General features: G+C 43.9%; 1 protein-coding gene and 5 non-coding genes across 10 annotated transcripts in view; 3 read left to right on the forward strand and 3 right to left on the reverse strand.

Annotated features, from left to right (window-relative positions):
* unm_hu7910 (un-named hu7910) overlaps positions 1-19,812 on the forward strand; it is a 44,789-nt gene extending 24,977 nt beyond the window's left edge. The window contains exons 4-24 of one of the 5 annotated variants that reach the window (XM_031759476.2): positions 3,187-3,240; positions 5,742-5,867; positions 7,738-7,773; positions 9,227-9,268; positions 9,910-9,939; positions 10,030-10,062; positions 10,172-10,207; positions 10,611-10,658; positions 12,664-12,747; positions 13,236-13,277; positions 13,374-13,459; positions 15,101-15,187; positions 15,262-15,412; positions 15,821-15,957; positions 16,077-16,175; positions 16,481-16,570; positions 17,231-17,368; positions 17,451-17,586; positions 17,775-17,866; positions 18,302-18,435; positions 19,042-19,811. In XM_031759476.2, the coding sequence (XP_031615336.1) occupies positions 3,187-3,240; positions 5,742-5,867; positions 7,738-7,773; positions 9,227-9,268; positions 9,910-9,939; positions 10,030-10,062; positions 10,172-10,207; positions 10,611-10,658; positions 12,664-12,747; positions 13,236-13,277; positions 13,374-13,459; positions 15,101-15,187; positions 15,262-15,412; positions 15,821-15,957; positions 16,077-16,175; positions 16,481-16,570; positions 17,231-17,368; positions 17,451-17,586; positions 17,775-17,866; positions 18,302-18,435; positions 19,042-19,192 (1,832 nt within the window). In that variant the 3' untranslated portion in view covers positions 19,193-19,811. Of the gene's footprint in view, positions 1-3,186; positions 3,241-5,741; positions 5,868-7,737; positions 7,774-9,226; positions 9,269-9,909; positions 9,940-10,029; positions 10,063-10,171; positions 10,208-10,610; positions 10,659-12,663; positions 12,748-13,235; positions 13,278-13,373; positions 13,460-15,100; positions 15,188-15,261; positions 15,413-15,820; positions 15,958-16,076; positions 16,176-16,480; positions 16,571-17,230; positions 17,369-17,450; positions 17,587-17,774; positions 17,867-18,301; positions 18,436-19,041 lie in introns of all 5 variants that reach the window. The other 4 variants (XM_039617178.1, XM_039617179.1, XM_039617180.1 and 1 more) reach the window with 4 other exon arrangements.
* Positions 2,006-2,079, forward strand: trnai-aau. Its single transcript has one exon. It is a non-coding gene; the product is annotated as a tRNA-Ile (tRNA).
* trnai-aau lies at positions 3,970-4,043 on the forward strand. Its single transcript has one exon. It is a non-coding gene; the product is annotated as a tRNA-Ile (tRNA).
* On the reverse strand, positions 11,075-11,148 carry trnai-aau. Its single transcript has one exon. It is a non-coding gene; the product is annotated as a tRNA-Ile (tRNA).
* Positions 15,496-15,569, reverse strand: trnai-aau. Its single transcript has one exon. It is a non-coding gene; the product is annotated as a tRNA-Ile (tRNA).
* On the reverse strand, positions 17,074-17,147 carry trnai-aau. Its single transcript has one exon. It is a non-coding gene; the product is annotated as a tRNA-Ile (tRNA).
* Positions 19,813-19,831: the final 19 nt, after the last annotated feature.

Genomic DNA, 19,831 nt, shown 5'->3' on the forward strand with positions numbered 1-19,831 from the left:
AATTAGTATTTTAAGCCAAAAGTTGATCATCTTCAATCCCAAACCACTAGGGATGGGTATCGTTTAGGTTTTATCCGATACCGGTGCCAAACCGGTACTTTTGAAACGGTGCCGGTGCTTAAACGGTGCTCAAACTGGTGCTTAAAGAATGGAGAACACAAAATTGGTCCAAAAACCTCTCATGTTCAGCTGTTATTTTTGCAAAAAGATAACAATGTTAGCCTTTTCTGCAGCTATAGGGCATATATGGTCTCACTCTTGGCTGGAAGCAGTGCTTAAACAATGGAAAAAACACAAACTTTGTCCAAAAACCTCTCATGTTTAACTGTTTTCCACTTTTTCTTTGGTCATTTTAGCCTTTTTGGCCAGGGTGAAGGGAGTATCTGCCATCAAACAAGAAGACAGCCGCATGTAACTACGACGGTGTTTGCTAGTTCACCTTACATGCATTAATGTAATAATGTGGTTAGCGTACTCAATCAAACTTAATTACACACGAACAACATGAAGCTACTCACGCAGAGGAGAACGGCTGCTGCTGCCATCATCATCCTCATCATTTCTGCTACACTGACAGGGCTAGGGGCCAGGACTCTACTATTCGGGTTTTTGGGGGATGTTGCTAACTCCGGGTCCGATAACAGGCACCACACCCGCAGTAGATGTGCATGGTGTGAGGTCTCGCAGCAAGCTATCAAACACGGCGCATTTCTCGGCTTTAAAAAAAAACGCTATGCGTCGCCAGGTGTTTCATCGGATTCGAGGTGTTACCTCCTTTGACAGTATCACAGTATCAGCTTAAAGCACTTGTTGCAGGCTGCTGAGTTTGCATCTTTTGCTGTGAAGTACAGCCAGACTTTTGACCGCTTCGCCTTGGGCATTTTTAATCTGTAGCTCTGCTCTGAAAGAACGTACGTACCTGGCCCCGCCTACTATCCTCGGAAACGTAAAATGATTGGCTAGAATTGGCTCAGGAAAAAAAAAGCACTGAAATAAAGCACCGAAATGTGCGCTGCTTTTCGGTCTGGTTACTACCGTTTATGTCAGAACCGGTGCCATCATGGCACCGGACACCGGTACCCATCCCTACAAACCTCTCATACATGACTGTATTTGATGCACAGAAAGTAGTAGCCTGACTTCAGAAGCTTTTGGAGGGGCAACACAATAAATTCACCATTAATCTACAGATGCAGCCCACAGATTGTTTCCCTTGTGTTACTGCTGCTCTTTCAATGCTGCAGACCTCTTGAAACATAGGCTGATTTTCAGAAGGCCAGTTTCATGAGATTTATGTTGTCTTTGTGTCTTTTCTCATTTTTATGAGACTGTCTTTGGTTGATGATGTGATGGTGAAATTTATGGTGTTTCTTATCATGTTTTTTGCTCAAAGAATGAGAGCCAGTATAAGGAGTCTGATTTTTAAGTTTTGTGCTCATGTAGTGGATCTAAGTGGTGAATACAGAAGAGGATTAGGGCCACTGGGGGGGGAAAAAGTGAGCACATCTTTTTTTTTTTCTTCTTTTCCAGAATTCTGAGATTGAAGTCAGAATTCTAACTTTAATCTCAGAATTCTGACTTTTTTCTCAGAATTCAGGAAAAGAAGAAAAAAAAAGACTTGCCCACTTTTTTTCCCCAGTGGCCCTAATCCTCTTCCGTAGGTGAAGGATGTTCGAGGACAGCGGCTTTTAAAATAACCTGTAATAACTGTTGTGTAGTAACGAAGCATCTGGAACTCATGTGTCGTGAGCTGAATAAAGAAACTTTCACAGCCTCTGAAATTATTTTCCTTTTCCTCCAAAGGTGAGAAAACCTTTGCTGAATAAATCCTGCTCACATTAAGTTTGGTTTCTTTCTTGTGGTTTAATAAAAATGTGAAAGCTACAAGAATATGAGTTCATTTTTAAAGAATACAAAGAATCATGTAATTTTTTAAAACCCTGTTTGTTTCATTAGTTCTCTCTATTTGATGGCAGACCTATTTTCACTTGCTGTGTTGCAGGCAGGCTGGTTAGCTCAGCTGGTTAGAGTGTGGTGCTAATAACGCCAAGGTCAAGGGTTCAACCCCCGTACGGGCCAAAGTTTCATGTTATTTATGCCTCGACAAAGTTTGTGTTGTTACGGATGAACATGAGCCGTGGCCTGTTAGCTCAGTGGGATAGAGCGTGGTGCTAGTAATGTCAATGTTATGGGTTCAGTCCCTATACAGACCAGCTGTATGTGCTGTTTAAAGGCTGTTGAAATTGGGCAGGAGGGTGGAGTCTGCTTATCAAGTGCAGCCAGAGACTATGTGGATGCACACTTATTTCTCTCACCAAAGCTGGAGCTCAGACTTCTTGGATTATCTGTTAGTACAATAACCTCACTGCAGCACTGCATATTATTGGTCAGGTAATGTCATTAAAGGCTCCAAGAGCACAAACACAGTCCAAAATTCTACTTCAGGGTCTTCAATTAGCTGAGGTGAAGCCTAGCAGACCCTGGAGGTCTCTGCTTAGTGCAGAGAGGTTTTTTTCCATAACCAAAATGCATGCAAACATCCCCAACCGTCCAAAAGCAAAGTCTGTTGAGCATTAATAACGAGGGCAGAATCCCTCTTCCTCTGCTCAGTCCTATCTCGAGCCACCACTGCTTCCTTCTCTGCTCACCGTGCGCTTGCTGCTCCGATCCTATCAGCTCGGATTTCCTTCCACAGGAAGATTATCGGGGTGCTGGCGCTCCCGAGCTCCCCGCTGCTGTTGGTTAAATGTCTTAAAAACCAAACCCTGCTTTTTGTTTTCAAAGGCACTGTCACACTTGGCTGTAAACCAAATCAGGTATATATAAAGTTCACACAATTCAGAGTTTCCTCCTGCTCTTTCCCATCTTCCTCTCTGAGTGCTTCAGTCTGGTTTTTGTGTATGCTACTTTTAAAAGGACGAGTACCATTTTTCCTTAAGTTTCCCAGTGTACATATCTGCTGTTTCACACCAGTCGTCCCTCAATGTTGGCCTTAAATCAGAAATACAGAGATTTTTAAAAGCTTTTTATGGACTAAACGAGTCTTTAAAGCTGATTTGTAAACAGTTATTTAACATTTCATCAGCGCTGTTTTTTGAGAACTCGGTTTATGTTTAATTGTCAAATAAAAAGCTGTAAATAACTTTGCGTGGTCTTTAAAACATTTATATTCTGAACACTAAACAGGACTGAAAGAAGCAAAGAGGCTGCATGTAGGAGACACACCTGAGAGGCAAACAGGTAAGTTCACACACACACACACACTCCCTCTGGCTCTGCTGACTCTCACCTGATACCTGAGAAAACCACTGGGAGCTTACCCCATTCCCATCTGTGGATCCGGACCCGCGAGCGTCTCCGTGTCCTGCCAACAAAGCCTGACCGGCTTCACACATTCACACTGAAGTTCTATATCAGTTTCACCCTGGAGCTCCTCCACACTGGGAGCTGCCCAGTACAACCAGTCTGCTAGTGTCTGAGCTCTGCTGGAAACCTGATTTGTTCTCAGCGTACTTCTTGTCGCCACTCTGGGTTTTTTTGCTAGTGTTTAAAATTGCTGAACTACCGATACCTGATGTCTTTTTATTATGTTCACGTCGACATCAGTGTTATACAGAAATATAGGTTTTATTTATTGAAAGAGATCTTTAATCTAACTTTTGCACTTAGATGCTCTCGTTTTGGTTTTTGGTTCCTTAAATGCAGAAATTTTAAAGGAAATATTGAATGAAAGCCACAGTTTTTATAATTAGTTCCTATTTATCTTTAAACATACACGCTGTATTATTTTATTACACTATTTAGTGAATAATTATGCTGTTTTTCACAGGTACACTATGCAGCCAATGCAGTGTTTTTTGTGTTTCTGTTGAAAACAGAGTTTGTTTAATAGGTTGCTGGTATTTGCAGCCAATTTAATCTGAGTGATTCGGTTTAAGTCATTGTGTCTTGTCAGCTGTAGAGTGCTGTGGCCGGTTAGCTCAGCAGGTTAGAACGTGGTGCTAATAACGCCAAGGTCATGGGTTTGACCCCCGTACGGGCCAAATTCATGACTGAGAGCAATTATGTTTTTGAAGTCAAATGTTAATCCCAGACTTTGTGGTAAACATTTTCCCAAAACATCTTATGTGGAGATAGGGGCTTTTATTGTGAAAGGCCCAAACAGGATGAAGCTGATTTCACACTTACATAGAATAAAAACGGTTTCCTGTGCAGACTGGACGACAGGACAAACAAACACTTCTGCTATTTCTTATTTTTTCTCCACTTCAAAGTCAGAAAAAACTTCAAACGTCACAATTTTTATAAATCTGTGATAATTAAAAATTGTACAGAGTTAAATTGTATCAAAATAGAAGTCAGAAAGCATCAACAAACTCTTGTTTTTCCTTTAAAAACACATTTGTTCAACTTAGTTTTCAACTTTTTTCACCTTTTTGCTCCATCTTGTGGTACAAACTGGTATTACACGGAAGTACAGCCTGGCACTAGTTCAACTTCAGTAGATAACTGTCTGATATAATACATGCATGCTGTTTATGGTTTAGTTCATTTGGACAGACTTTAAGCATTAATTTACAAAAGTACCTCTAAAACCAGTAAATGAGTTTAATGGATAAATAAATCTCCTTCCAGCGTTTTTAGTGAGTGACGCACAGTCCTGTGCATTCTCCTGTTATATTTGGACTGATGAGTTTATTTGACGCTGGACTAAATATAACCTGACTTAGAAATAAATCCTCTTAAACATTATAGTCCTGCTGTGAGATCTCACTTCCTGTTTTGATGCGATGCTCAGCAGCATCCTTACATGGGGCGTTTATCAATATGCGTACTTGTGCATACTTGCGTTCTCGTGTACTCGTGATACGTCATCAGTCAGAGACCAAGTACTGTTCCAATTCGAAGTACGCATCAAGCCGAGAACGCGAAAAAGTCCCGGATGTGTTCTCGATCCGCCCGTTTTATCGAGCATGCATCGGTGTAGACTTGGGACAGCTATATGTCCCAGAATGCATTTCGTCCAAAACTCAACAGCGGACTCCCGGCACATCGTTTTCAAACCCCCCCGCTCGCGGACTTCTCACTACTCAGGTTAAAGAAACCCCAGCAGCTGTCTATAGTATTGAGTGTCCACTAGAATAGAAATAAAAGCGTTCTAACATCTCACCTGCTTGTTTTTATTAAGGTATGTACATGTACACTATTTTTATTAATAGAGGTTTCACTACTGAGGTTAAAAATGATATATAAGTCACGTAGATCACTTCTAAATGTTAATGTTTGGTTTATTTCAGTGTTTTATTTGTTCCTGAGTAAACCGGTTTGGCTGTGATTAAAGTTAAGCTTCATAACATGTTACTCACAGTTAAATTAGGAGGGGACGGCAGTAAAAACTCCGGACATGTGACATCATCACGCACGCTGGTGTTCCGACTCCACAAATCACGAGTCCGTGCTCTCGTTCTCGGCGGGTACGTACTCCCGTGCGTTCTCGGCGAGTACGTACTCACCGAGAACGCGAGTACGTACTCGCGTACTTGGGCATTGATAAACGGCCATGGATTCTAACCTGGATTTGAAAGGATGGGGGAGGAAGTTGGACTTCTGACGGGCGTTCAGAATATAATCACCTGTCATAAATCACACATGATGTTTACACTGAGCTTTAACTTGTTCCAGCACCAGCAATGTTTTAATCCTACTTCAGTCATTCCTCTTTTTATCCTGTAAATTTTAAGTGTTAAAAACTGAAGAAACCATCAAGCCTGCGGCTGAAACACCCAATCAGCAAGCTGCAGTGCCGCGAGCCACGGAGCCAACAGAGGCCGCGCCTTCCGTGACTCCGCCCAGGGAGAGCGAATCAGGTACGCGTGACCAAATCTGCTGAATGAAGGAAAAATTCAGTCCAGTTACCTGAAGAAGAAATAACTTTGGGACCAGCAGATCAGTCTCTCTCTCTGTCACTACTAGAGATGGACCGAGCCGATATTACGTATCTGTATCGGTCCGGTACTGACCTAAATTACAGGATCGGATATCGGCGAGACATAAAAAATGTAATCCGATCCATTAAATATCAAAAAAGCACCTCACAAAACTTGCGACACGGCGTAACTCGGCTCATAACCGTAGCACGTCAGAGCAGTGTGCATCACGTGATAGAGCGGCTGTGCGTATTTGTAGCCTCGCTACCAAACCAGCATTTCATCTCCGAGGAAGTTATCCCAGAGAGAAGTAAAGCAAGTGTGTAACTTCATCTCTGAATGTTTGTAAAGCGTTCCCACGTTAAGCCTAACTGCCTCTCTCTCTCTCTCTCTCTCTCTCTCTCCTGCTGCTACTTCAATCGTAAAACTGATCAATGATCAGCTGATCGGCTTTTCTGTCGCGAGTCCGTCTCTCTTCTTTGTTTTTGGCCCACTTTGCACCAGAAAGAGGAAACCAGCGGCTGAACAACAGCAGCACGTTTAAGCTTGATAAGCTGTTGTTAGAATGTATTTAATATTACTTTCTACACCAGGATCCTTTTCTACGTAGCTGACGGCTGGTAACTGTGCAGGGGCGGATCTAGCAAAGTGTAGCCAGGGGGGCCGATAGGGCATTAACAGGGAAAAGGGGGCACAAAGACATACTTTTCTTTCTTATTCTCATTTAAAATGTCTTGCTTTTAATAAATAATTATCTGAATCTTACACCCAAAGTTTTAATCTGATGTAAAATGTATAGAAGTCCATTACTGTATATAGTAACTGTTAAGTCTAATATACCCTAGTAAGCTATAGTACTTTTTCCTTTGGGAAGATACCATCTGTGCAGTCTGCAATTCTGTAGAAGAAAGATGTTGAATCTACTTAATTATTCTTGAAAAATAATTTATTTCTGTGCATTTTTTTTCACCCTGCATCAAATTAAAGTTGATTACATCGAATAAGCATCATGAGGTGGAGGGTGGGGGGGTGGTTCCCTTTTTTTTTTTTGTTGGGAGTTTGCAACCCTATTAGTTAGGTTGCTTAATATTTCTGCTAAGTACTCTTTAAAATACCAGAATAGGGAGGATGGAGCAGGTTTAAGTTTATTAGATTGATCAGTGTTGCTGAACTATGAAATATTTTGGCTGCAGTGTATTTTTTACATACAGGTATAACAGAATAGCTTTAGTGTTGTTGTTTATTTAAACTGGAGTATGAACTTATACAAAATGCAGCAAGATATTAAAAAAACAGTTTTATTGATTAAAAAACACACTATATCGGATTCATATCGGTATCGGACATAAAAAAGTGGTATCGTGCCATCTCTGTCACTACAAAGTGTTTGAGCTGTTGATATAATGAAATAAAATAAGGAGCTTCAAGATTAAAATCTGCAGGTCTCTGAAGAGTTTAAGACACGCCTGAGTCGTTTGTCACATGAGGACTAACCTGACTGACTGAGAGCGACAAACACGGCTGCTGTTCTCTTTGTGAGAGTAATTTGAAATATAAAAGCATGTAGTCGACTCCACGTGGCTGAAAGTGAAGCTGTTCTGTACGTGGCCTCGTCGTATCCACAGCACCTGTATGAGTCTGAATGCTCACATTACCTGCTGCCCCACACACCTGTGTGATCACTGATTGGCTCCCTCACCTGTTGATGTCATGATGGTAACATTATGGCTTCTTTCTGTGTGTGTGTGTGTGTGTGTGTGTGTGTGTGTGTGTGTGTGTGTGTGTGTGTGTGTGTGTATGTGTGGTCCAGCTTCTGGATCTCAGGATGTGGAGTCTGAAATCCAAGGTTGGTGCTGCTGCTGCTGCTGCTGCTGCTGCTGCTGCATGCCTCCACCTTCTTCTTCTTCCTGTGGATGATGAGATGTTCACGCCTGCATCTGTATTTCTGTTTACATTTCACAGATTAATATGAAGAACAAAAACACAGCAGTGATCACTGACTGACACCATTTTCTGTTTGAATATTTGGTTTTTGTGGATCTGTTTATGAGCTGTTACTGCTTTTTGTGTCGCTTTCATGGATTGTAGTTTTTAAAAAGATGTAATCACACAAAACATCAGTGGAGCGGTGCTCCCGTTCAGCTTTGAAGCACACACAGAAGTTTATTAGTAAGCTCTGTAACTTGAGTCTTTCAGAGGTTTTTAAATAATCTGCGTGCAAAAATGTGTTCAACATTGAATGAACAGCCCGGCGTTCTTCGTGTTAACCGGCTTAACAAAACCTAAAACCCGACTTTTAGATAGCAGTTATCGCAGTGATGGTTATCTTCTGTCTGTGTAACTCCGGCTCTCTGCTTCAGGCACTGAGCAGGCGTTTAGCGAATCATTTGACCCAAAGTGAATAGAATGAGCTGTGCTTACTTTAGTCAGAGACATTATGAGAGGAACAGAAAATAAAATCAGCACAGGTGCAGTAAATGAGTCCTGAATCGTTGTTTTGCTGCTGTTTAATGTGACTGCTGCACATTGTAGCTCTGAAACTTTAAACCTGGCGCATTTAAACATTAACAGCCACTATAACTCAGACTTGTGTCTGCAGATTGTGTGTTCAGACTATTCCTTTTATTTAGTCACCAAATCAAAGTGAAATTACTTTAGCTGAAGGCAGACGGAGTTATTTCCTAATCCGTCCAGTATCAGGGTAAAACTGACTTTAGCATTAGGGCCAAAGGTTAAAGCAGATGGTCTCCAGCCTGATGCATACTGCAGCGCTGTAACTGTACATCGTTCATGTTAGGCTCTATGAAGCACACTCCTTCTGGACAGACTCTGTATCTATCCAGCAGGTTAAAAGAGAGCCACCACACACCTGCCTAACCCATTAATCTTGCTTGTTAGTGACATCGTAGCTGTTACAGTCCAGATGTGGCAGGTCGCCCTCTGCTGGAGGAGTAAAGGGATGCTGCATCGCTGCACACTTCTGTTGTGCTGAGCTGCTCTGCTTCTTCTTCTCTGCATTTATTCCTTCAGTGCAATGCATGATGGGACGCCGTGCTTGGGTAGTGAGCTTCAGTCCTGTGCTGCATTTTGTTTCATCAGGAAGCGTGGGGCTCGTTTCATATTTGGAGTGTATTCAAACTACAGTGGAGCGACAGCTCAGACTTCTGCGTCTTCCTCACCTTCCACATATTACCACACACCTTTGTTACTGTGTACTGACTGTGTGTGTGTGTGTGTGTGTGTGTGTGTGTGTGTGCTTTAACTCATTTTACTGATGTTGTTTCCTGTTTAATCTCTAGCTGCTGTGCCCCTCCCTCCACCAGCGGAAGACTTTGTACCAGGTCAGTTAAATACAACCAGGTGGGGTTTAAAAAAAGGTTTCTTATTATTCTCAAGTGGGTGGAGGGTCAGGGTGAAGGTTTAAAGATGGAGGTGAGAGGGAGGAAGGGAGGATATATGGGACAAATGGTGATGAAGATGATGTAGCTTGTATATGGAGGTCCTTCAAAATGCCCCGAAGTGAATGAAAACTGGCCTTTTTTCATTGGAAGGCTCAAACTAACTAACAGCCTGTAGAGACCCAGAAATCAGATGATTGATAAACTGAGAGGATCAATTAGTAAATCATCTCCAGATTAATGAACAGAGGGAATTTACAGCCTCTGCCGCCTCTGTTGTCAGATGTATTATTTAAACTCGTGGACACAAAGGAGTCATTTTGAGTAAAAAGCGGCTGAAATATATCAAATCAAAAGTTTACTTATTAAATGAATTAATAAGTAAGGAAAAGGTGATTGATCTAAACTGATTTTATACCAAACGAGTGCATTTCATTTGGCCACCTTACATTAAATCTGACATTTCACACTTAAAGTATTTTGGCCGTTTGCTCACACGCTGATTCCTCCACCTGCTGCTCCGTGTGTGACCACGTGATCACGAACAATAATAATAATCACGTCTGTGTCTTGGTTTTTCGTAGATGATCCTCAGGAAAGCATAAGTCCTTACGGTGAGCGGCCTCTGTCTCTCTGTGATGTCATACTTTCACTAAATGTTACAGCCTTCACTTAATCGCTCATTTTCTCATCCTCTTCTTCAGGCGATGAAGCCAACACGATTGACACCACTGGAGGTGAGACGGCAGCAGTGTGAGGGTAGAAACCACGATCAGGTTATTATGGTTGGAAGTTTGTGGTAAAAGACGAAGATGATGATGATGATGGTTTTGTTTCCTGTTGCAGTTCTGCTGGCCGAGCCTCAGACTGAGGAGAGCGCAGGTGAGTCAGGCTCAGATTAGTTACTACTTTTACTCATTTATGTGCATGTTTTTAACGTTCAGCCTCTTCTCATGTGTGGTGATGTTCTTCCATCTGGTGAGGATGATAGTTTCAGGGAGGCCCGGTGGAGCCGTTCTGCTTTACTCTGATTGTTTGATTCAAAGTGTCTCAAAGACAGAGATCTCAGAGATTCCCTGTGTCAAAGAAACTCTGTGCGAGATCATATTTGATGTCTTCTCTTTGATAGAAAGTATTCTCTGTAATAATCGATCCATTATTTAATGAGTTCTACAGATTATTTCTATAAAATGTCCTAAAATGAGATGAAAGTGGTTGTCCGACAGCTCTGATACTGTGGAGTGTGTCGTACGTGAATCAGAATCACTGACTTTCTGTCCTTCAGGGGAGTCTGCAGAATACCTGACGAGCTCCAAGCTGACACAGGAAGCAGGTATCTGCAGTACACGCTTCAGCCTAAAACACTCACTACAAGTTATTTTTACTTTGATAGACGATGTTGTGTTTTCACAGAGACCACTGAGTGTTTTGCTTGACTGTGACCCATATTTGGAGTATGTCTGGGGTAAAAACAGCTACGTGGGCCATGGGTTTTTTCTTTTTTGTATTTTGGGCTGCATCTGGCACAAAAACACATCTCATGCCCAGCTTTTTTCTCTTTCTGGGCCAACACATTTGTCAGTGACATAGCTGAGCTAAAGTGGCCCAGATTAAGACTCAGTGTGTCTGCTGTCTGTTTGAGTCTGCAGCCAGTTTCTGTATTTAATCAGCATCTGAACAATTAGCCAAATTAATACAAAGCGTTTCGTCAAACAGAGACCCGGTGAAGGAGCTAAAAGTTACACGTCATGGCCAGTATGGGGCTTGAACCCACGACCTTGGCGTTATTAGCACTACGCTCTAACCAGCTGAGCTAACCGGCCACTGTGTTAGTGTGATTCTGACACGTTTAACCCGTATGACACGAGGCTGTTCACTAAAATGACTGATTGGGGTCGTTTATCAGAATCAGGATACTTTATTGATCCCAGAGGACGTGATGTGGTCACAGTCGCTCCAGGACAGTAAGAGCAGTAACAGACTGAACTAAGTTCAATAATAGTTAAGTTAAAGTTACAAAATATATACAAATAGCTCAATTATAAATATCCAGAATATTACAGAGATTAAATATATATGATTAACATTTTACTCTATTACTGGCCTTGTTGATCAGTTTATTTAGTCTGTTGGCATCTGTGACCCTCAACCTGCTGCCCAGCATGCAACATAGACCAGCGGTCCCCAGCTCCCGGGTCACGGACTGGGACCGGGCCGCGACAGTTGAGGCTCGGGTGTGACATTTATGGTTTTCATCGTTAACACGGTTTCCCTGGGTCTTTTCCCGTGTTGTACTTGTGTGTCTTATTTTGAAAGAAATATTTACGCGTTACCATAACGACGAGAGAGCATTAAGGTGCAGAGAGGAGGATGTTACTCTCAGTGATGTTGGTGCATTTCAGGAGGACGCTGCTAATAAAGTTACACAGTTACACAGTGAATTCATGTTTATTATTATACTTACAGAATAAAACAGTTTGTGTCTTGGTCGTATCATTTTATTTTGTTGTATTTATCCGCCACACCTTAGTGGTCGGTCTGTGAAAATATTGTTGGACATTAAACTGGTCCGTGGAGCAAAAAAGGTTGGGGACCGCTGAGATAGAGGATAGCTTTGGCCACAACAGACTCATAGAAAATCCTGAGCTTTGTCCGACAGATGCTGAAGGACCTCAGCCGCCTCAGAAAATAGAGACGACTCTGGGCCTTCCTGTAGAGTGCAGTGGTGTTTTTAACCCAGTCCACTTTAATCCGAGGGATTTATAGTCCTGTAAATGTCCACATCGACCCCCTGGGTTGGAACAGGGGTCACATGGTCCTCCTAAAGTTCACAAATTCATAAACAAATTTATGTACTGAAACTGTGTCAGCTGGGATAGACTCCAGCCTCTGCAACCCTGAACTGGATGGATGGATGGATGGTTGATGGATGGATGGATGGATGGATGGATGGATGGATGGATGGATGGATGGATGGATGGATGGATGGATGGTTGATGGATGGATGGATGGATGGATTGTAATGGCTCGATGTAGCATGCAATTATGCAAAAAGAATTTCAGCCTCATCTCTCCACCTGATCTCTGATCTTTGTGCCGCACTGGTTTAGAGGAGATTTATTGCAGCTGCACCAACTGTTCATTCACACAGAGATCATACCAGGAAGAGAGGATTTGGATAACCCACCTATGAACAGTGTCCAAATGTCCCTGAAGGCAGCAGGAGTGTTCACAGCCTGCCTGAATCACAGTCTGGATATAAACGATAGCTCAGGACGCATGATCAGCAGTTGTCAACCTCTCAGTCTTCACTGATGTCTTTTGTTTCCTGCTTTCAGAGCTGGTCGTAGAAGCAGAGAAGCAGCCTGAAGCAGCAGACGTGGATCCACAGAGTGAGACGCCCAAACAGACGGAGGCCGAGGGTGAGCTCGCCGAGCATCATCTGAGCAGACACGTTTCACTAAAGCCAAATAAAAGGAAACATATGAGACACCAACATTATAGTTGGGTCCAAATTTACTGATTTATTCTGAATTGAATCGTTCTGTCCAGAGGAGAGCCCCCCTCCAACTGAGCCAGCAGAGACATAATCTCTGCAGCGCCTCCTCGGCCTGCCCTGGGCCTCCTCCCAGTTTGACATGCTTTAAACACCTCCTGCTGCTTTCCTTTCCCTCATGCATGAATTGTGCTTCATCGGGAAATCTGCATCGTAGTTTACGACATGACTCCTTTAAACCTGCGCTGTAACCTTCCACCTACCTTTGAGACGTCCTGTTACACCGCATCATAATTTTAAGTTTGAAATCTCGTCCTGCACCACACACCTAGACACAAAAACGAGACAAAGCAGCTGAAAAACCAAAACCTTCTCCACCTTTGACGATAACTCTGTAATTCTGTCTCTGTCCAGGAACCTCAGAGAAACAGGCCGAGGACAAGCTGAAAGAAAAAGGTGCAAACTGACTGTAATGTGCAGATTTTCAGCTTGGTGCTTTTTATTTGTCTGCAGTTTTCTCATCAAATCTTTTCCTCTCTGTTGTTTCTCCAGCAAAGAAGAAGAAACCAAAATTACTGAACAAGTTTGATAAAACCATCAAAGCAGAAATCGATGCTGCAGAGAAGCTTCGCAAGAAGGTACAAAATCTAAATACATAAATAACACCTGCAAACACCTACACACAGACTGCTGACCCGAGAGCGCGTGACGCTCACAGTGTGCTCATCTTTCTGCAGGTTTCCTTCACTATCATCTTCAGTTAGACATAAAACACAAAGCTCATGTTCAGCCCTCGGGAAGCTCTCGTCTTTCTGACAGTTTGAGTCCAAATGAAACAATCTGATAAATCGCAGCATGTCTGAGAGACACGAGCTGTAATCTTCTGCTTCTAAACTCGGACACAACCAAAGTCATTATCCTGAAAACCTACTTAGTGTTGCTTTCACTATTCAGCCTCAGTTTGGTCTGTCAGTCAGTTTTTCTTGCTACAGTCGGGTATTGTGGTGCATTTAGCAACTAGGAGCCGTATGAAAATACCAAACTAGTTTAAAATCAATGTCCTCGTTACATCAAACTCCACTCGGTTATCAGGTCTGTTAGTTTTGCTGCGACAGGCTCAGAGTGCCGCCTGAGCCTCTTTCCTGGTTTTGTTAGAGGTCACTTCCTGTTAGAGTTCTTTCTCCCTGCGGTTGCCAAATGCTGCTCATTGGATAGAAGTCTGCAGCCTTTACACACACACATATTTACACTACCAGTCAGAAGTTTGGACACACCTTCTCATTAAATGTTTTTTATTCATTATTTATTTATTATTTATTTATTATTTCCATTGTAGATTCTCACTGAAGGCATCAAAACTATGAATGAACACATATGGAGTTATTTAGTAAACAAAAACGGTGAAATTACGCAAAACATGTTTTATATTTGAGATTCTTATAAACAGCCACCCTTTGCTTTGATTACTGCTCTTCACACTCTTGGAATTCATGAGGTCACCATTCCTTGTGTTTCTTGGCCCAAACAAATCTCTTCTGCTTGTTGCTTTTCCTTAGTCGTGGTTTCTTAGCAGCTATTTGACTATAAAGGCCTGATTCACACAGATGTGTCTGCTGCTGGAGCTCTGTGTGGCATCTATCTGGGCTCCAATCTGAGCTGGTGTTAACTTGTGATTTCTGAGGCTGGGGTCTCGGATGAATGTATCCTCAGCAGCAGAGGGGACTCTTGGTCTTCCTTTCCTGGGGCGTCCTCATGTGAGACAGTTTCATCGTAGAGCTTGATGGTTTTTGCGACTGCACTTTGGGACACATTCAAAGTTTTGGCAATTTTCAGGTCTGACTGACCTTCAGTTCTTAAAGTAATGATGGACTGTGGTTTCTCTTTACTTAGCTGATTGGTTCTTCCCATAATGGAAATTGTAACAGTTGTCAAATTGACTTCTGCACAACACAATTGATGGTCCCAACTCCATTAAGAAGGTAAGAAATTCCACAGATGCAGCCTGACAACGGACCGGTTTCTTTGCTACGTAATTCTATATATGTTGCTCCATATATTTGATGTTTCTACAATGTATCAACAATGTAGCAAGTAGCAAAATTATATAAAACAAAGGCAAGAGTTTAGCCAGCCGCAGATCAAACACAACACCATAAAAACAAAGCGGTAACTCTCTTATTCATCTCAGGAATAAACATTCCCGCGTCTGGATCCGCGAACTTCAGCATTAAACCTGCTGAGGCTGTGATGTAATCAGTGTGTTTGTCCCTCTGTGTCAGGGGAAGCCGGACGAGGCGCTGAAAGCGTTTGAGAGGCTGGTGCAGCAGTACCCGCAGAGCCCCCGTGCCCGCTACGGAAAAGCCCAGGTACACGATGGTCCTGCGTCATGGCGAGCTGATACTGCGTCAGGCACGCAACATTAACACGCTTCTGTGTGCAGGCAGAGGACGACATGGCCGAGAAGCTGCGCAGTAACGATATGCTTCAGAGGGCCATCAACACCTACAGGGAGGCCGCTGAGCTTCCTGACGTGACCTCTGACCTGCTGAGAGCCACGCTGAAAAGACGAGCTGAGAGGCAGCAGTTCCTGGGTAACGCCACACAGTAACGCCACACAAATGTAGTAAATATAATACACATATGAGCGCAGTTACCAAATAATCTAAAGGCTTTGTGGCCAGTATGGGGCTTGAACCCACGACCTTGGCATTATTAGCACCACGCTCTAACCGGCTGAGCTAACCGGCCGATCTGTTGACCCTGCTCTCCCCTCAGTGTGTCGGAGCATAACAGCTTTACAGGACCATAACTACATCTCTGCGTTAACTCTCGATCACTCGCTAACAGTTATTCATTATCGCTACAAATCCACCCTCTTTGGTCAATACAGAGACCGTGGAGTGGCCGCGTACCCGTCCTGTTTTCATTTGACCTTAGGGTCATAACCAGAGCTAACCACACTACCTTTCCACTATTCTGACTTCCTCTTATATTCTCAGGTCGGATGCGAGGATCTCTGGCGACCTTGGAAAGGCTGGTTCAGCTCTTTCCTGAAGACATCGGCCTGAAGAACGACCTGGGCGTCGCCCATCTGTTGCTAGGTGACAACAAGGGGGCCAAGAAGATCTACGAAGAGGTGCGCGAATGGCAGTAGCTTTAGCAAACAGGCTGGTTATTTCAGGTTTTTGTTTCGGCGGTTCTCTCCTTGTAAAGGTCTCTGATTGGCTCTCTGTTCTCTATGCTCCGCCCACTAAGGTTCTGGGAGTCGCGCCTGACAACGGCTTCGCTAAAGTTCACTACGGATTCATCCTGAAGTCAGAAAATAAGATCGCAGAGAGCATACCGTACCTGAAGGTAAGCACACACATTTTCATGTTTGTGTGCACATGTGGGGACCTTCGGCATGTGCTTTCACCAACGTGACGGGGACTGTGTTACACAGGGTCAAAGAAACCAGATTTACTTAATGAAATACTAGATTTCAGGAAACAAATGGGCAAGAGAAAACTGTTTCCTGTTCTGAATGTAAACTTTAAAATAGACAGCCTGCCTTCCCTTGTTTCCTGTCATATATCTTCTGTTTCAAAGTTGGATGTCCACACTAAACATGGCCAAACTTTAAAGGAAAGGATATCCCGTCTCCCCTTCTCTCTCTGCAGGAGGGTTTGGAGTCAGGTGAGCCGGGAACAGACGACGGGCGCTTTTATTTCCACCTCGGAGACGCTCTGCAGCGCGTCGGAGACAACAGCGTGAGTAACGCCTGCCTTTGAGATGTTTCACTCGCATTTACAGGTCAGTTAAAACTCAGCACATCACATCAAACCTCACAGGGATGCCACTGCAGCCGTTTTAAAGACACGAGTGTGTGATCGCATCTTCAAACCCATCTTTGTGAACACAGTAACCAGGTGATAAGGGGGATCAAACCCGAGAACTTCATGTTATTAGTATCACACTCTATTGGCCCATAATGATGTCATTGCTCTTCTTGTCCAGGGTGCAGTACGCAGTGAAAAAGTGGTCTGTCTCTTTCTGGGCCAACACATCTGTCAGTGACGTAGCTGAGCTAAAGTGGCCCAGATGAAGATTTGGTGTGTCTTCTGTCTGGGTTTGAGTGCAGCCAGGTTCTCCACATGTTCCTGTATTTAATCAGCGTCTGAACTATTAGATACATTTTTAAAAAAAGCTTTTCTTTAAATCGAGACCCAGTGAAGGAGCTAACAAGCCATGTGAGGCTTAAAGTTACACGTCGTGGCCAGTATGGGGCTTGAACCCATGACTTTGGCTTTATTAGCACCACGCTGTAACCAGCTGAGCTAACCGGCCACTGCTGTGCCTGACCACTACCAGTGCGGCTCTGAGAGATTTATTGAGTGTGGCGTTGCCTTTAAACACGTCTCTGTCTGCAGGCGTACGACTGGTACGAACTGGGTCACAAACGGGGCCACTTTGCATCGCTGTGGCAGCGATCGCTCTACAACGTGAACGGCCTGAAGGCTCAGCCCTGGTGGACGGCCAAAGAGACCGGATACACGGACCTGGTGAAGGTGCGCTGCCGGACTGCGAGAACATTCACGTGTGCGATTTCGAGGTTTTAAACGTCGGACATTTTCTGTGTGGTGTGTTCAGGTGCTGGAGAGGAACTGGAAGACCATCAGGGATGAGGCTCTGGCTGTGTTGGACCAAAACACCGGACACTTTGTACCCGAGGAGGAAAACCTGAGGGAGAAAGGAGACTGGGGCCAGTACACGCTCTGGCAACAAGGTGCACGGGAGATATTTTATAATCCAATCAGGTGTTCTCCTGCCTCTTATTACAGGTGTTAACTGTCCCCTTTTTCTGTCTGTGGGAGGTATCAGAGCATTTATGTTTTTTACAGTTTTCAGATGTGACTAAAAACTGTGTTACTGTGTTTATAAACAATATCTTTTCTGCTTTGTGTGCACGTTCAGGGAGAAAAGTTGGAAACGCCTGTCAGGGCGTCCCGAAAACCTGCGCACTGCTGGAGAGGTTCCCTGAAGCTACGGGCTGCAAGCGAGGACAGGTACAGGCTGTAAATGCGGTTATTTCTGCGGTAAAGTTTGGGATTTTAACAGGCAGACTCACTGTGGGAGCCCCAAGTGGTCAGTAGTGGAAGTGCAGTTTTATTCCTCTGGTAGGTTTAATAAAGGTCAGGCAGGGCTTAGAATGACATTTACAAACAGCAGGGGGCGATAGAGAGCAACAGACGGGGGGAAAACTAATGAGATGAATTTTGACGCTGTTGGCTCGCCGTAGAATAAAAAGGTTTAGTTTGTGGTGTGAAGACAAAGGAAGGGGCGTGTCCTCTGCAGTCTCTGCTCTGAGGATGAGGAGAGTCTCTTCACTTTAAGCTGTCAAGGTTAATCCTGAAGGAACAGCTGTGCAGATGTGCCATGAATGTGATTTCTCGCAGCGTTTCACCGTCTGAGGCTGACTCGCTCTTCCTGTCTCCGTGCAGATTAAGTTCTCGGTGATGCAGCCCGGCACTCATGTGTGGCCGCACACCGGGCCGACCAATTGCCGGCTGAGGATGCACCTCGGCCTCGTCATCCCCAAACGTGGTTGCAAGATCCGCTGCACCAACGAGACGCGGTACGCCGCCCGCCTCCATCGCTCCCGTCCTCCTCCTCCATCATCAGCCTCTTCTCCAGCTCTCTTCATTCATCCTTTTTTCCTTCATCATCTCTTCCTACTCTCCTCATTTTGCCTCCTTTTCTTCTTTCCTCTCCTTGTCTTGTTTCCTAATTCCTTCTTTGTCCTCTCTAACCTTGCCTCATTTCCATGCTTCCTGTCCTAGCTGTATCTCTTTTTCTCCCCTCTCTTCAACCTTCCTTGTTTCCTTTTCTTGTCTCATTATCTTTGCTTTCCTCTCTTTGTTTCCTTCTCTTTTCCTTTCCTTACCTTTTGTATTTGGTTCTTCTCTGCATATCTCTTCTCCTTGTGGAGTCCTCTCTTGCTTCCTTCCTTCTGCCCTATGTCTCCCCACTTGTCTCTTTCTTTATTTCCTCTTTGTTTCCTTTTCTTATTTTCTATCTTGTAACCTTCTCTCCTTCCCTTGCTTGTTGTTATTTCCTTATCTTTCCTCATTTCATCTCCTAGTTTCACCTCTTTCTCTTATTTCCCCATCACCCTGCCTCATTTCCTTCTGTTTTGCTGAGGAAACTCTTGTAAATCCTTCTTTTGCGTCCTTGTCTGCAGGGAGTGGGAGGAAGGTAAAGTCCTTATCTTCGACGACTCCTTCGAGCACGAGGTTTGGCAGGAAGCCGAGAGTTACCGCCTCATCTTCATCGTGGACGTGTGGCACCCGGAGCTAACGCAGCACCAGCGCCAGACTCTGAGCCCGATTTAGACCGGCCAGAACCGGCAGGCGGCGGCGGGAGGGCGAATCGCAGGAGAGGACGGAGGCGGGGTTTCGTCTTCTTCTGTGGTTCAAACAGCTGCAAACACTGACAGTCTGAGTGTGAGCCGGGCTGAGGTGTGGTTTCTGTTTGTTCGCGTGTGGATAAACTACTAAAGACGGTCGAAGGACCAAACATCAGCCTGAGGGATGGACGCGTCGTTGTTCGGGGTCATACTACTGACTGCCATCAAACTGAACTCATACGGTACTCGATTAAACCGGAATGGACCGGATCGCCGCAGCGTTACAGATCGTTCTACTCTGAAGAAAGACATGAAACTAAGAGTGTGTGTGTGCGTGTGTGTGTGTGTGTGTGTGTGTTGTTAGGTGTAAATCGCTAAACTTAAAACACTAAAACGTCCGTCGAGTGGATTCAAAGTAGCTCTGTAACAGCGTGAAACAAGAAGCCTTAACTTTAGCTCAACCACTATGCATTTTATTTTCCATCCAGGCGGGTTTTTAATTTCACTCTTTCATCACTTTTGCACAATAACACGGTCACGCGGGGTGTCACAGAAGAGGATTTATATTTGTATTAAAAATAAAATCAATAAAAAACATAAACAAGTCTCTGATTCTGTTTGTTCA

Source organism: Oreochromis aureus, linkage group 9, assembly GCF_013358895.1.
Source record: "Oreochromis aureus strain Israel breed Guangdong linkage group 9, ZZ_aureus, whole genome shotgun sequence".
In the NCBI taxonomy this organism is placed as follows: Eukaryota; Metazoa; Chordata; class Actinopteri; order Cichliformes; family Cichlidae; genus Oreochromis; species Oreochromis aureus.